Source organism: Vulpes vulpes, chromosome 5 (genome assembly GCF_048418805.1).
Source record: "Vulpes vulpes isolate BD-2025 chromosome 5, VulVul3, whole genome shotgun sequence".
NCBI classification, from domain to species: domain Eukaryota; kingdom Metazoa; phylum Chordata; class Mammalia; order Carnivora; family Canidae; genus Vulpes; species Vulpes vulpes.
The window spans coordinates 73,872,012-73,885,025 of NC_132784.1; the positions used below are offsets into that span (position 1 = coordinate 73,872,012).

A 13,014-nucleotide genomic window follows, 5' to 3' on the forward strand; every position below is an offset into this window, starting at 1 on the left:
CTGAAAATAAGGAGACCAGTATATCACAATGAAAGAAAATGTCTTAATAGAAAAATGTCTAGAAAGATAGACATCAAAATAGTAACAATAGGAAAGTAAATCACTATCTTGAAAAGGTATCTACACCCTCATTCACTGTAGCATTATTTACAATAGGCACAACATGGAAACAACCTAAGTATCCACTGATGGATGAGTGTATAAAGAAAATGTGGCATATATATATAAGATGGAATTTCTTTCTTTTTTCTTTTAAAGATTTTATTTACTTATTTATTTGAGAGAAAGAGAGAGCACAAGTAGTGGGGAGGAGCAGAGGGAGAGGGACAAGCCAACTCTGAGCTCAGAGTAGAGCCCAATGCAGGGCTTGATCTCATAACCCTGAGACTATGACCTGAACCGAAATCAAGAGCTGGATGCTCAACAGACTGAGCCACCCAGTCACCCCAATATATAATGGAATATTATTCAGCAAAAAAAAAAAAAAAAAAAGACATTCTGCCATTTGTGACTACATAGGTGGACCTTGAGTACATTATGCTAAATGAAATAGATGGAGAAAGACAAATACCATGCAACCTCATTTATACTGGAATATGAAAAAAAACAAACAACCCAAACTCATAGATTGGTTTGCCAGAGGTGGGAGGTAGCAGGGATGGATAAAATGAGTGAAGGTGTTCAAAACATGCAAATTTCTAGTTATAAGATAACTAAGTCCTGGGGAAATAATGTACAGCATAGTGAATATCATCAACAATACTATATTCTACATTTGGAAGTTGATAAAAAGGTAAATCTAAAAAGTTCTCATCATAAGAAAAATAATTTGCGGCTATGTGTGGTGATGGATGTTAACTAAACACACTGTGCAAATCATTTTGCAATTTATACATATATCAAATAAAAAATATTAAGAGTAACTATATATCGGGCTTCTTTCTTCTTCTTTTTTTTTTAAGATTTTATTTATTTATTCATGAGAGACATAGAAAGAGAGGCAGAAACACAGGCAGAGGGAGAAAAAGCAGGCCCCATGCAAGGAGCCCGATGCGGCACTCTATCCTAGGACCCCGGTATCACTCCCTGAGCCAAAGGCAGAGGGTCTCAACCACCGAGCCACCCAGGCTTCCCTATATTGGGCCTATTTCTTAATTTCTATCCATACTTCCACATTATTTTTCTTGCAAAGTATAAATTAAAAAAAACATGAGAATTTCTCTAAAATGTAATATCATATTCAATCAAATTTAAGATGTGTCTTATTTTATATTTATATTGTTAGAATATAAAACCAACACCTCTGGAACAGGAATGTGTCTTACAATCAGTGGCATCTCAAAAAAAAACAAAACAAAACAAAAAACAAACAAAAAACAATCAGTGGCATCTCACAATTGATGTTGGTCATTTTTTCAGTTGACATTCTCAATTAGAATGCATCTTAAACTGATAGTACCATCAATTTAATTAAATACATATTTTATACTTGATCTGAGAACTGTTCATGGTTATGCTTGCTTATTTAATAATAGGATGTGTGTGTGTACGTCTGTACACACATGTGCACATACATGCATGTGTGTCTGAAGTCATTATAAGCTAAGGCTATCACAACCCTGAGGATGTTCCAAGTCCTAAAGCCACACCCCAGAGATCACTACGACTTGGTGGCTTCTAAGTAAACTGTAGAAGACCATCTACTAAACAGGTTGTATGAAAATCTCACAGAAAAGGAGGAATGCCATAAAGGAAATGACTGAGCTATGAACGCGGTCTTCTGCTGGTGAGAGATGGTGATTTGGAAAAAAGAGCCCTGAATCCCATACTGAATACATTTACCTTCCTTCAACCTCCTCCAGAGATGTGCGGGTCCGGGTGGTAGAGGAATGCAAGGTGGTAGGCAGTGTGTTGGGTAGCACTGGGCTCCTTTCACTTATGCTGGTAGCCCTGGGAGCGGGGAGCACTACACCAGGTACTGGAGAGAAAAAGAGGACTGGAGTGAGTCCCTGGAACCCTCAGTCTCTACATATGACTCAAGAATAGCACCCTGGGACAGCTGATGAAGCAATCTTATAGCTACCCTAATCCTAGGCATCCTTATTAGAGGCTCTTAATTCTGTAAAAAAAATGGATTTGGGCTCCAATATTCTCTTAATTCTGTATAAAATGGACTTGGGCTCCAATATTTTCTGTAAAAGATTTTATTTGTTTCTTTGACAGAGAGGCAGGGGGGTGGGTGAGGGCACGCACAAGCAGGGGAAGTGGCAGGCAGTGGGAGAGGGAGAAGCAGGTTCCATGCTGAGCAAGAGCCTGATGTGGGGCTTGATTTGAGGACCCTGGGATCATGACCCAAGTCAAAGGCAGACACTTAACCAACTGAACCACCCAGGCACCCCTGGGCTCCAATATTATTAGCTCTGGATGGCTCGCTGGTCCACAAAGGTCAGGAAAAGATAGCAGTTCACAGGCCACAGCAGGGATCAGGGAACTAGGAGACCTGAATTCCATTCTAGTAAATGCCAGAAGCCTGCCAAACCCAGATTTGTACTATTCCAAAGCTCAAACTAATTGTTCTCACTCACTTTGCGTTACCCCCTGAAGCAGATCCCATCTGAAATGACAAAGCTGAGGCTGATGATCTCCTGCCACTCTTAGGGCTCTGCTGTTCCAGGGGGCCATTCAATCCAACTCACCAAGGGAGCAGGGCCGGCCATCTGGCTCATCAGGACATGCACATACAAAGTCTGAGGCTCTGGCAAAGCAGAGGTGGGTGCAGCCTCCATTGTTCACACCACAGGCATTGGTCCCTAGAAGCAAAGCGGGTGAGTATTTGGTTTGGGATAGAATCAGGTCTCCCAATTTGACACTTCTCAGAAAGGAGGAGCCCCAGGGCCACCTCACCTTAGGGCAGTAGGGCAGAAGGGGTACAGCCACATGGGGCCGAAAAAGGTCTAAGAGTTTAAAATGGGAAACAAAAGGCTCCCTGTGAGTCTCATTGTCTTGGTCATTAAGAGCCCTTGGGAAGACAAACCACCCCACTAATGGTAAGGAAGTAGGCTCAGGACCCGGGAGCCCACCTGTCTGTCGTTGGGGAGAAACCACAATGATATCCATAAGCCCTTCTACATTCGCCAACACTGTCTCCTTGTTGCGGCCTGAGTACTTGTCAACACGCTGGATTGACTTGGTCTGCCAGTCTGTCCAGTAGATCCACCTGTCCTGCTACTCAACAGGAAAACCCAATAAAAGGTAAATTTTATTCAACAGTCTGACCCCAGCAGATCTCCTGTGCTTCAGGATATACATTCCCTCTGCTGAAATGCCCTCTATGTCTCTTATCCAGCACACACTTGTGGGTGTCCCCAGTATGGCACCATTCAGGAAAGCTCCCCATAATCCATACAGAATTCACTCCTTCATGCTGTTCCATGCCTACTACCTTTTATGCTCCATGGTCATTCGTTTACATGTCTGTCATGGAAGATTAAATTCTCCAAGAACAAAAAATGTATTTATCTCTCAATTTTTAGCACTCACACCCAATCCTCAGTTAACTGAATGGCTCAATGAATAATGAGTTCTTGTACCTAGCAAATAGGAGTAACCTGGGGGCAGGGGGTTCTTCTAAGGTCCCTGCTCTTCTGGGCCCTTCACTTAGAGCCCTGGCCCAAATCTTCTGGTTATTTCTGGGGAAAGCTGCCATCTAATGCAGTGATCCTGAGATTCTCAAGCAGGGGTAGGGAGGGAAGAGAAGGTGGTTCCCTCCTGCTTCTGGGTATATATGAGAAATCCAAGGGGACACTTAAATATTGAGAAACCATATTCAATATCATCTTGTAGTTTGATATTTGCAGTATGGCATGGGAGAGGCTTATCGTTAAGTAGAGCCAAAATCTTATTGGCTGGTAGGATATCATGCACAACACAGGTTTAAGTGGAAATTTGTCAAAAAGACCAAAGATTTTTAAATGATTGAGAATCCCTGTTTTGGCCGCAGGCTTGACAGATCTCCTTTTTCTCTTCCCTGAATTGTCGTACAGGGTTAGAACTCAAAAATGACAGCCAGCAATAATTAAAATGATTAAAAATAACATGCACTGAGTACTAGATAGTGTGCTAATGCTTTGTGTATATTTCAGTTGGACACCATTATTAAATGGTAATGGTAAGTGAAGCTTAGAGAAGTTCAGTATCTTGTCCAAAGTTGCACTTATTCAATGATACAGGCGGAGCTTGAACCCACAGAGCTGGCAGATTCAAGGCACTTAGTAAACACATGCCAACTGGCTGGTTGCCTCAAAACTCTGGCTCATAGCCACTCCACCCTACTGCCACTAAGCAAGCTGCCTGGGCCCAGATGTTGGAAACACAGCATTACAATCAACTAGGGAATCTGTTAAAATACACATTCCTGAGCCCAACACTCACAATGCAGATTCTTTATATCCCAGGGCCCAGGAACCTACATTTGAGAGCCCCTCCCTCAAATGCTAGAACATGGAGTGGTGGGATAGGAGTAGCAGGCACACCATGGCAAGGTGTCAGTGTATGGGAAATGCCCCTAAAATGGGCTTCCATGGCATGCCTGTGGAGAAGCAACTAGGATAGAGGCTGTCAACTTGGAACCCTGAGGAAACACCCCTCATCAAGGAGGTTTAGTTGTCTCCCCTGAGCCAATACCTGGGTGAGAGCAAAGGGGTGGGAGACATGGCTGAGTAACACCTGCCGTAGCTTCCCATTGAGGTCAGCGCTCTCAATCCGGTCCAGATGTGCATCTACCCAATAGATCCTATGAAGGAAAAGAGAGAAGGTGGCTGCTCAAAATGATTGCCAAGAAGCCGAGTCCTTCCCCCCAAAGAAGCTATCTGTCCCCCTCCTGAGCTGAACCAGCAGTTGCTGTGAGCAGTCAAAAAGCACCCTTGATAATCAGAGGTCATTGCGAGTCCCAAAGCTGAAGAAGAAAAGCTGGTGACTCAAGTAGGGGGCGAGGGGGCAGAGCTGTCTGGGTATGGAGTAGAGAGTCTAGTGACCAGGCTCATCTTCAGTAACCTGATCACTCTTTGACTCCTTCCCAAGAATTGAAGCCCAAATTCTTGAGAATACTCTTTAAGAAGAGATCTCAGTCTAAAAGGACATCACTGAAGTTAAAGGACGAAAGCATTCCTCTTCGCTAGCCCAGCTCTACAGGTGCCTTTGATTGTTTTCTCCTGTTCTGGGGGCAGAAAGGGAAACAGACTGCCTCAAAGCCTCTGTCACCCTCTTCTCCCACCCTCTAGCATTTTTGATCTAGACAAGGAGTTGTGAATTCCAATGAGAGGAGGGAGCAGAAAAGTAACATGCAAAAAATCAGCCTTCAACAGGTAGGGAGGGAATCATGGGACTGGTGGTCCAGCCAGAGGATGTGCTCTGCTAAAGACACTCAAATCAAAAACATGTAAACCATACAAATAAAATCCATCTAAGGACTGAGGGCCAGATTCAGAGTATATCTTCTCATCCTTCTCACTGCTTTTTCCTCCTTACCTAACAAAGAGCTTTCCATCTTTTCATTTTCACTGTCTGAATCTCAACCATCCTTTCATCTGCCCACCCAATTTCAGGAAGCTACCAGGACAAGGTTCCCACCTGCGGGTATCATAGTCCAGGGTAAGGCCATTGGGCCAACCCAGGTCTGTGTTGATGAGGACCTTCCGCTCAGAGCCGTCCAAATTTGCCCGCTCAATCTTGGCAATGTGGCCCCAATCCGTCCAGAAGAGGTACCTGAGATACAACACTGCCATCATCACCAAGGCATGGGAAGATAACACCCAGGGGCTGAGAGAATACAGGGGACACTTGGATACCATTAATATATAGGCATCTTCCAAGAAACTCTTCATTGGGGGCTTTTTTCCTGGGTCTCTCTTCTGTTGGCCATTAACTTACCCCTTCCGGGGAAAAACAGCAATGGCCCGAGGCTCATCCAGGCTGTTGTTGATCAGCACCTTGCGGCAGGAACCATCTAGCCTTGATGCTTCAATGGTATTTCGACCTGTATCTGTCCAGTACAGATTCCTGGCCACCCAGTCTACTGCCAGCCCATCGGTGGTCTTCAGCCCACGCCCAATCACTGTTTCCATGTTGCTGCCATTCAGATCCGCTCGCCTAGGGAACAGCCCAGGATTGGATAACTGACCTGACTGACCAGAAATAGACTGAAACATCGCCCTCCTTTTTAAAGTTATATTTATTTAAGTAATTGCTACACCAAGATCATGAGTCACATGTTCCTTCAACTAAGCTAGACAGTCGCCCCTAGACTGGAACCCTTTTAATCCATGTTCCTTTAAGTAGATCCTTACTAGACTGCAAGCTCCACAGAGGCAGAGACCACATATCTACCAGTACATTCCTCAGCACCTAGCACAGTAGATACTCAAAATATTAGCAGAATTAACAAACAAGACAGCCCAGGTGGCTCAACGGTTTAGCACTGCCTTCAGTCCAGGGCCTGATCCTGGGGACCCGGGATCGAGTCCCACGTCGGGCTCCCTGGATGGAGCCTGCTTCTCCCTCTGCCTGTGTCTCTATCTCTCTCTGTGTGTCTCTCATGAATAAATAAATAAAAAATCTTTAAAAAAAAAAAAAAGAATTAACGAAAAAATTCTTGGGAGGACAGAAAATTTCCTGCTATAAATAGGAGGTGTTTGGGCCCATGTCTTACAGAAGACAGATTAGTAATTCCCCATATAACTTAAGGAAGTGATAAGGATTGCTAGGTGGTAATGATAAGAAAAGTAAATTTGTCAAAATCTACCTGTGTATTTTTACTTTAGTCCTATACCAGGTACTTCAACCACAGGATGGGAGTATGTCACAAACACTTAAGGAACTTCTCTAAACTACATATTCCTACCTGTTACCAGCATGAGATTCTTTTTTTTTTTCTTTTAAGATTTTGTTTATTAATTTGAGAGAGAGAGCACAAGCAAGGGTGAGGAAGAGAGGGAGAAACGGGCTCCCCACTGAGTAAGGAGCCTGATGTGGGGCTCCATCCTAGGACCCTGGGATCATGACCTGAGCCAAAGGCAAATGCTTAATCAGCTGAGGCACCCAGGCATCCCTCAGCATGAGATTCTAATACACCCAGTAGGGAGAACAAAGGTGAATGAAAGGTGAATGCCCCTATATTTTCACATGAGAATCTCTGCCACGGTAAACCTCTCATACTAGTGGCAGGGCATCACATTCCTCAACTACGATGGGATAAAAAAATTGGGCAGCCTGGGTGGCTCAGAAGTTTAGTGCCACCTTTGGCCCAAGGCGTGATCCTGGAGACCCGGGATCGAGTCCCATGTCAGGCTCCCTGCATGGAGCCTTCTTCTCCCTCTGCCTGTGTCTCTGCCTCTCTGCCTCTCTCTCTCTCTCTGTCTCTCATGAATAAATTTAAAAAATCTTTTTAAAAACTGACAGAATAATAAAAAGTAAAATAAAACAAAAATATTTTTATTTATTTATTTTTATTTATTTATTTATTTATTTTTATTTATGATAGGCACACAGTGAGAGAGAGAGAGAGAGGCAGAGACACAGGCAGAGGGAGAAGCAGGCTCCATGCATCGGGAGCCCGACGTGGGATTTGATCCCGAGTCTCCAGGATCGCGCCCTGGTCCAAAGGCAGGCGCCAAACCGCTGCGCCACCCAGGGATCCCCAAAAATATTTTTAAAACAGCAAAGTGCAACCCTGTGAACAACCACAAGCCTCAGCATTTGGGCATGACTCCTGTATTGTAATACAGATACATGGCCTACTCATCACTGAGTCTTAGGGGATCCTTGGAACTCCCGCAGTGCCCAATAGTAGGGTAAAGGCTCCAGATCCCCAGCCTGACTGTTTTACATAATGGGCTTCTATTCATCTGGAAATAAATAACAACAACAACAACAAAAACAAAAACAACCAAAATTTGAACTGTGTTATAACTGATAAGCAAACAAATCAGGATCAGAACTCATGACCCAAGCTATCAAATAATTCAGTCTATTTAGAGGTCAACACGGACCTCCATCAGGGATCAGAAATGGGTCTGTGTCCTCTGGAGATTTCAGGGACACTCATACCTGATAACATCAAGGAACACATCCGTATAATAGACCTTTCCATCCACACTGTCGTAGTCCAGGGAGATGACATTGTTTAGCTCAGGAACAGGGATGTGCACATCTGTGTGGTCGCTAGTGTCCAGCGAGATACGCCGGATGGAGCCACGGCTGGAGAAGAGCAAGTAGGTCTCGGGAGAGGGATCGCAGGTCTTCCCATCTCCCTTCAGCTGGATGCCAGTGGGGCAGGCACAGGAAAAGCCCGAGGGCCGAGGCAAGCAGAGGTGGGAGCAGCCGCCATTTCTAGAGCCACACTTGTTAAAACCTGGTGAGGCGAGAGGCACGAGCTTTGACCAGCCTGGCTTAGTGTGTGAAACTTACAAAGGCCCTAGTTTCTTGTGCCTGATTGTCTGCTGTTCTAAGTGACAGAATTTAGTGACTGGCACAGATGAGGGAGAAGGAGCAGGTGTGTCTCCCTTCAGGAGTCTTTTAAAGGTGACAGCATGATGCAGTTGTAGTATGAGCCATACCCAGATGGAACACAGCCTGATTTAGGAAGGGGCTCCAGTAGGTCCTTGTCTCTGACATTGTAAAAGAATCTCTCTGTACTCTGGACCTGTCTCTGGCACTAAAATACGCCCCAAAAGCCAGCTCTGATGCACAGCCCTATGGGTCCTCTTACCCAGTGGCTGTGCCCGGTCCACAGCCTGGATGTCCATGAGGCCCGGCAGGTTGGACCTCACCAGGATGACATTGCTGCCAGTTCCCTTGTCAGCACGGTGGATGCTACGGGTCTGCCAGTCAGTCCAGTAGATATAGGAGTCAAGCAGGGTGAGGCCATATGGGTGCTGCACAGGTGATACCAGTGTGTGCCGACTGCCACCATTCAGGTCGGCAGCTTCAATTCGCTATAGTGAAAGGAGAGGGTGGGGGATGGCTATGAGTAGACCAGGAACCCAAACTGGAGATCCTCAACAGTCCTCTTCTGTCTTCCCAGGCTTCTGGGAAGCAACAGGAGCAGGACTCTCACCTCAGTATGGGCATCAGCCCAGAGCAATTGGGAACTGGCCTTGTCCACGGTCAGCCCATTGGGCCATCCGAGGTTGTTGCTGATGAGCACAGTCCGGTCTGAGCCATCCATTCCAGACCGCTCTAGCTTTGCGTTCTCTCCCCAGTCTGTCCAGTACATGAACCTAGGCAAGGAAAAATACGTGCTGCCATGTCCATAGCTCCTATATACCATAAGTACTGACCATAGGCCAAATGCTGTGAAAAGTATTTTATGTAAAAAATAGAATTATCTATGGGTATAGAGTTTCAGATTTGCAACTTTTTCTCCAGAAAAAGTTCTGAAGATCTGTTTCACCATAATGTGAATATACTTTACCGAGCTGTACACTTAAAAAAATGGTTAAGATGGGGGCACCTGGGGGGCTCAGCGGTTGAGTGTCTGCTTTTGGCTCAGATAGTGATCCCAGGGTCCTGGGATCGAGTTCTGCATCGGACTCCTCCCAGGGAGCCTGCTTCTCCCTCTGCCTATGTTTCTGCCTCTCTCTGTGTCTCTCATGAAATAACTAAAAATCTTGGATCCCTGGATGGCTCAATGGTTTGGCCACTGACTTCAGCCCAGGCTGAAGTTTGCACCCTCAGCCCAGGGTGTGATCCTAGAGTCCTGGGATCGAGTCCCACATTGGACTCCCTGCATGGAGCCTGCTTCTCCTTCTGCCTGTCTCTGCCTCTCTCTATGTCTCTCATGGATAAATAAATAAAATCTTAAAAAACAAAACAAACAAACAAAAAAAACAAGCAAACAAGAAAAACCAAAAAAATTTTTTTAAAAAATGGTTAGGATGGTAGATTTCATTTTTTAAAACTTAAAAAAAATATTTTAGGGCAGCCCCGGTGGCACAGCGGTTTAGCGCCGCCTGCGGCCCAAGGTGTGATCCTGGAGACCCGGGATCGAGTCCCATGTCAGGCTCCCTGCATGGAGCCTGCTTCTCCCTCTGCCTGTGTCTCTGCATCTCTCTCTCTCTCTCTGTGTCTCTCATGAATAAATAAAATCTTTAAAAAAAAATATTTTATTTATTTACTTGACAAAAAGAGAGAAAGAGAGAATGCATGCACAAGCATAAGCAGGGGGAACAACAGGCATAGGAGAGGGAAAAGCAGGCTCTCTGGTCAGCTGGGAGCCCAACTCGGGGCTCTATCTCAGGCCCTTGGGATTGTGACTTGAGCCAAAGGCACTTAACCAACTGAGCCACACCGGCCCCCTATATATTGCTTTTTATCACAATTTTTATGTATTTTTTTTAAGATTTAATTTATTTTAGAGAGAGAGCAAGAGCATGAGCGGGAGGGGCAAAGGGAGACAAAGAAACAATTTCAAGCAGTCTCCACATTGAGCTCAAAGCCTGAAGCAGCTCCATCTCATGACCCTGAGATCACAGCCTGAACCAGAACCAAGAGTCAGATCCTCCAACTAACTGACTGAGCCACCTGGGCTCCCCTACCAAAATTATTTTATTTTATTTTATTTTTTTTATTTTAAAAGATTTTATTTATTTATTCATGAGAGACACAAAGAGAAAGAGGCAGAGAGAGAAGCAGGCTCCATGCAGGGAGCCTGATGCGGGACTCGATCCCAGGACTCCAGGACCACACCCCGGGCCAAAGGCAGGTGCTAAATCGCCGAGTCACCTGGGCTGCCCCCCTCAATTTTTTTTTAAAAAGAATTTTCCACATATTCTCTCAATCCTCCCAAGAGCATGAGGTATACATTTTCACTATCACTTCCACTTACTGTGAGGAAGCTGTGGATCAGAGGTTAAAAATGGGACCCAAAGGGACAAACGCAGCTAATAAATAGTAAAGGAAGTTGAATCCTGGATTTCTGACTCCAGGGCTCATGCTCTTTACCTCTACATTAGCCCTCTGCCCTGAAAGAAGCCACAAGGAGCAGAAGGGCCCGACGGTGGCCAGGTTCCATGTTCCTATGAGGCGCGCCTGCTTCCTTCCGTCTATGCCCACACCCGCCAGAGCCACAGAGCCAGCTCTCACCCCATCTCATGGTACAGCACGATGGCCCGTGGGCTGTCAAGGTTCTCCCACACCAACACCTTCCTCATGGACCCATCCAAGTTGCCCACTTCAATCCGGTTGGTTCCCGTGTCTGTCCAGTACACTTTCCGGCCGATGGCATCCACCGCGAGCCCATCTGTGGTTTGCAGCCCTGCAGGAAGTCAAGAGCGCACACTGGCTCCTGCCTTAAAACAGATGGGCTACTTCCCGAGTTCTGTAGCCAGACAGGTGGTCCCCGGGCTGGGAGCAAGGCCCACCTGTGGTGATGATGTCCTCGTGCTGTGAGCCATCCAGATTGGCACGGCTGATGCTGTGCAGTGTACTGTCTGACCAGTACACCTTTCCTGGAAAGGGAAGGCTTGGCTCAGCCTGGACCCTCGTCTCTCCCAAAGGGATACGCAGAGCTGACTCACGCCCTGAGCCACCCGGCGTGTCAGAGAACCCTATACCTCTGAGCAGAGGAAGTCAAGAGAAGTCTAGAAACAGCGTTAACAGGAAAGTTCTTGGCAGAGGGGACAAGGAAGGCCCTAAACCATGCCCTCGTTACGATAGAGAAAGCGCTACAGGGATAAGGGCAGGGCTGTGCCAGAGGGAACAGGGAGCCTTAGGGCCTCAGCAGGAAGCAAAGGTGGTGGGAGAAGAAGAGCAGTTACAGTAGGTTAGGCACAGAAGAGGGCCGGGGAGGGGTGGGGGTGGGGAGGGAGGAGGGCAGGAAAGGAGGGCCGCACGGACCTTCTTGAGGATCTACTCCAATGGCAATAGTGTTCTTCATGGTAATGTTGATAGGTACCACCACATCGGCAAAATAAGGGATGTCCAAGGAGACCATGCGAATGTCTATTCTCCTGGCGAAGATGAGGAAACTGTTCATGCCTGCCCAGGTGGGGAAGAAAGGAAAGAGGACAGTCACCCTAGTGTAGTCAGTAAGAGGGTCTAGAGTAAGGCAAACTGGAGTTCATGCCCCGTCTTTGTTAATTTCTAGTAGTGTGATCCTGGGCAAGTTCTTTAAATTGTTCAAGCCTCAGTTTCAACATCTGTAGAATGGGTATCATAGCAGGGATTAGAAGAGGATTAGAAGAGATCATGTATGGAAAGTACTTAGCACTGGGCCTAACACACAGTCATAAATGAGAGCTCTGTTAATATCTTAGAAGTGACTCATTATGAAAGTTTTACCGTGAGGTTTAAAAACCTTCATGTTAAGTTTTTCCTGCAACCAGGAAGTCCCAATTAACAGATCCTTTCTCATTCAAATTCCCAAGGAAGTTAGGGTTCAAATGTGTCCTGCCAGGCAGCCCGCATGGTGCGGCGGTTTAGCGCTGCCTGCAGCCCAGAGCGTTATCCTGGAAACCCGGGATCGAGTCCCATGTCGGGCTCCCTGCATGGAGCTGGCTTCTCCCTCTGCCTGTGTCTCTGCCTTTCTCTCTACCTGTGTCTCTCATGAATAAATAAATAAAATCTTCAAAAAAAAAAAAAATGTGTCCTGCCATGTAGGACATGTTTCTCCCTAGGGAGAAACATCAACTCCTAACATCTGGGCAGCCAGGCTCTGCTTCTGGGACCCTCCAGTTGAGGTTGTCACATACCTTGTGAAAGTGCTACACCCAAGGAAGGTATCTTAACGTTGGAGAGATCATATGTCTTAATATTTATTATACCAGCTTCGGACAGATGGAATTAAAGTGACTTGTCCTTACTGAATTGGTATATTATGACAGTTTTCCAACAATGAAAGTAAAGCATCTGAGAAATGAGCATCTTTTTCTGACATGCATAGAGACACCATAAGAACCAGTTAGACTCTGCCTATGATCCTGTCTACCTGGTCTCTTGGGCCTCTTCCTAGACTTCTCT

The 13,014-nt window shown here is 45.9% G+C and overlaps 1 protein-coding gene across 1 annotated transcript in view; it reads right to left on the reverse strand.

The window, feature by feature from the left end:
• LRP4 (LDL receptor related protein 4) overlaps positions 1-13,014 on the reverse strand; it is a 52,382-nt gene that overhangs the window by 9,887 nt on the left and 29,481 nt on the right. Inside the window, exons 23-34 of the mRNA XM_072758872.1 lie at positions 11,893-12,033; positions 11,418-11,504; positions 11,140-11,311; positions 9,113-9,275; positions 8,765-8,990; positions 8,104-8,407; positions 5,929-6,147; positions 5,629-5,763; positions 4,684-4,792; positions 3,081-3,225; positions 2,697-2,810; positions 1,843-1,978 (exon numbers count right to left, since the gene is read on the reverse strand). Coding sequence (XP_072614973.1) covers positions 1,843-1,978; positions 2,697-2,810; positions 3,081-3,225; positions 4,684-4,792; positions 5,629-5,763; positions 5,929-6,147; positions 8,104-8,407; positions 8,765-8,990; positions 9,113-9,275; positions 11,140-11,311; positions 11,418-11,504; positions 11,893-12,033 — 1,951 coding nt within the window. The remainder of the gene's footprint in view (positions 1-1,842; positions 1,979-2,696; positions 2,811-3,080; positions 3,226-4,683; positions 4,793-5,628; positions 5,764-5,928; positions 6,148-8,103; positions 8,408-8,764; positions 8,991-9,112; positions 9,276-11,139; positions 11,312-11,417; positions 11,505-11,892; positions 12,034-13,014) is intronic.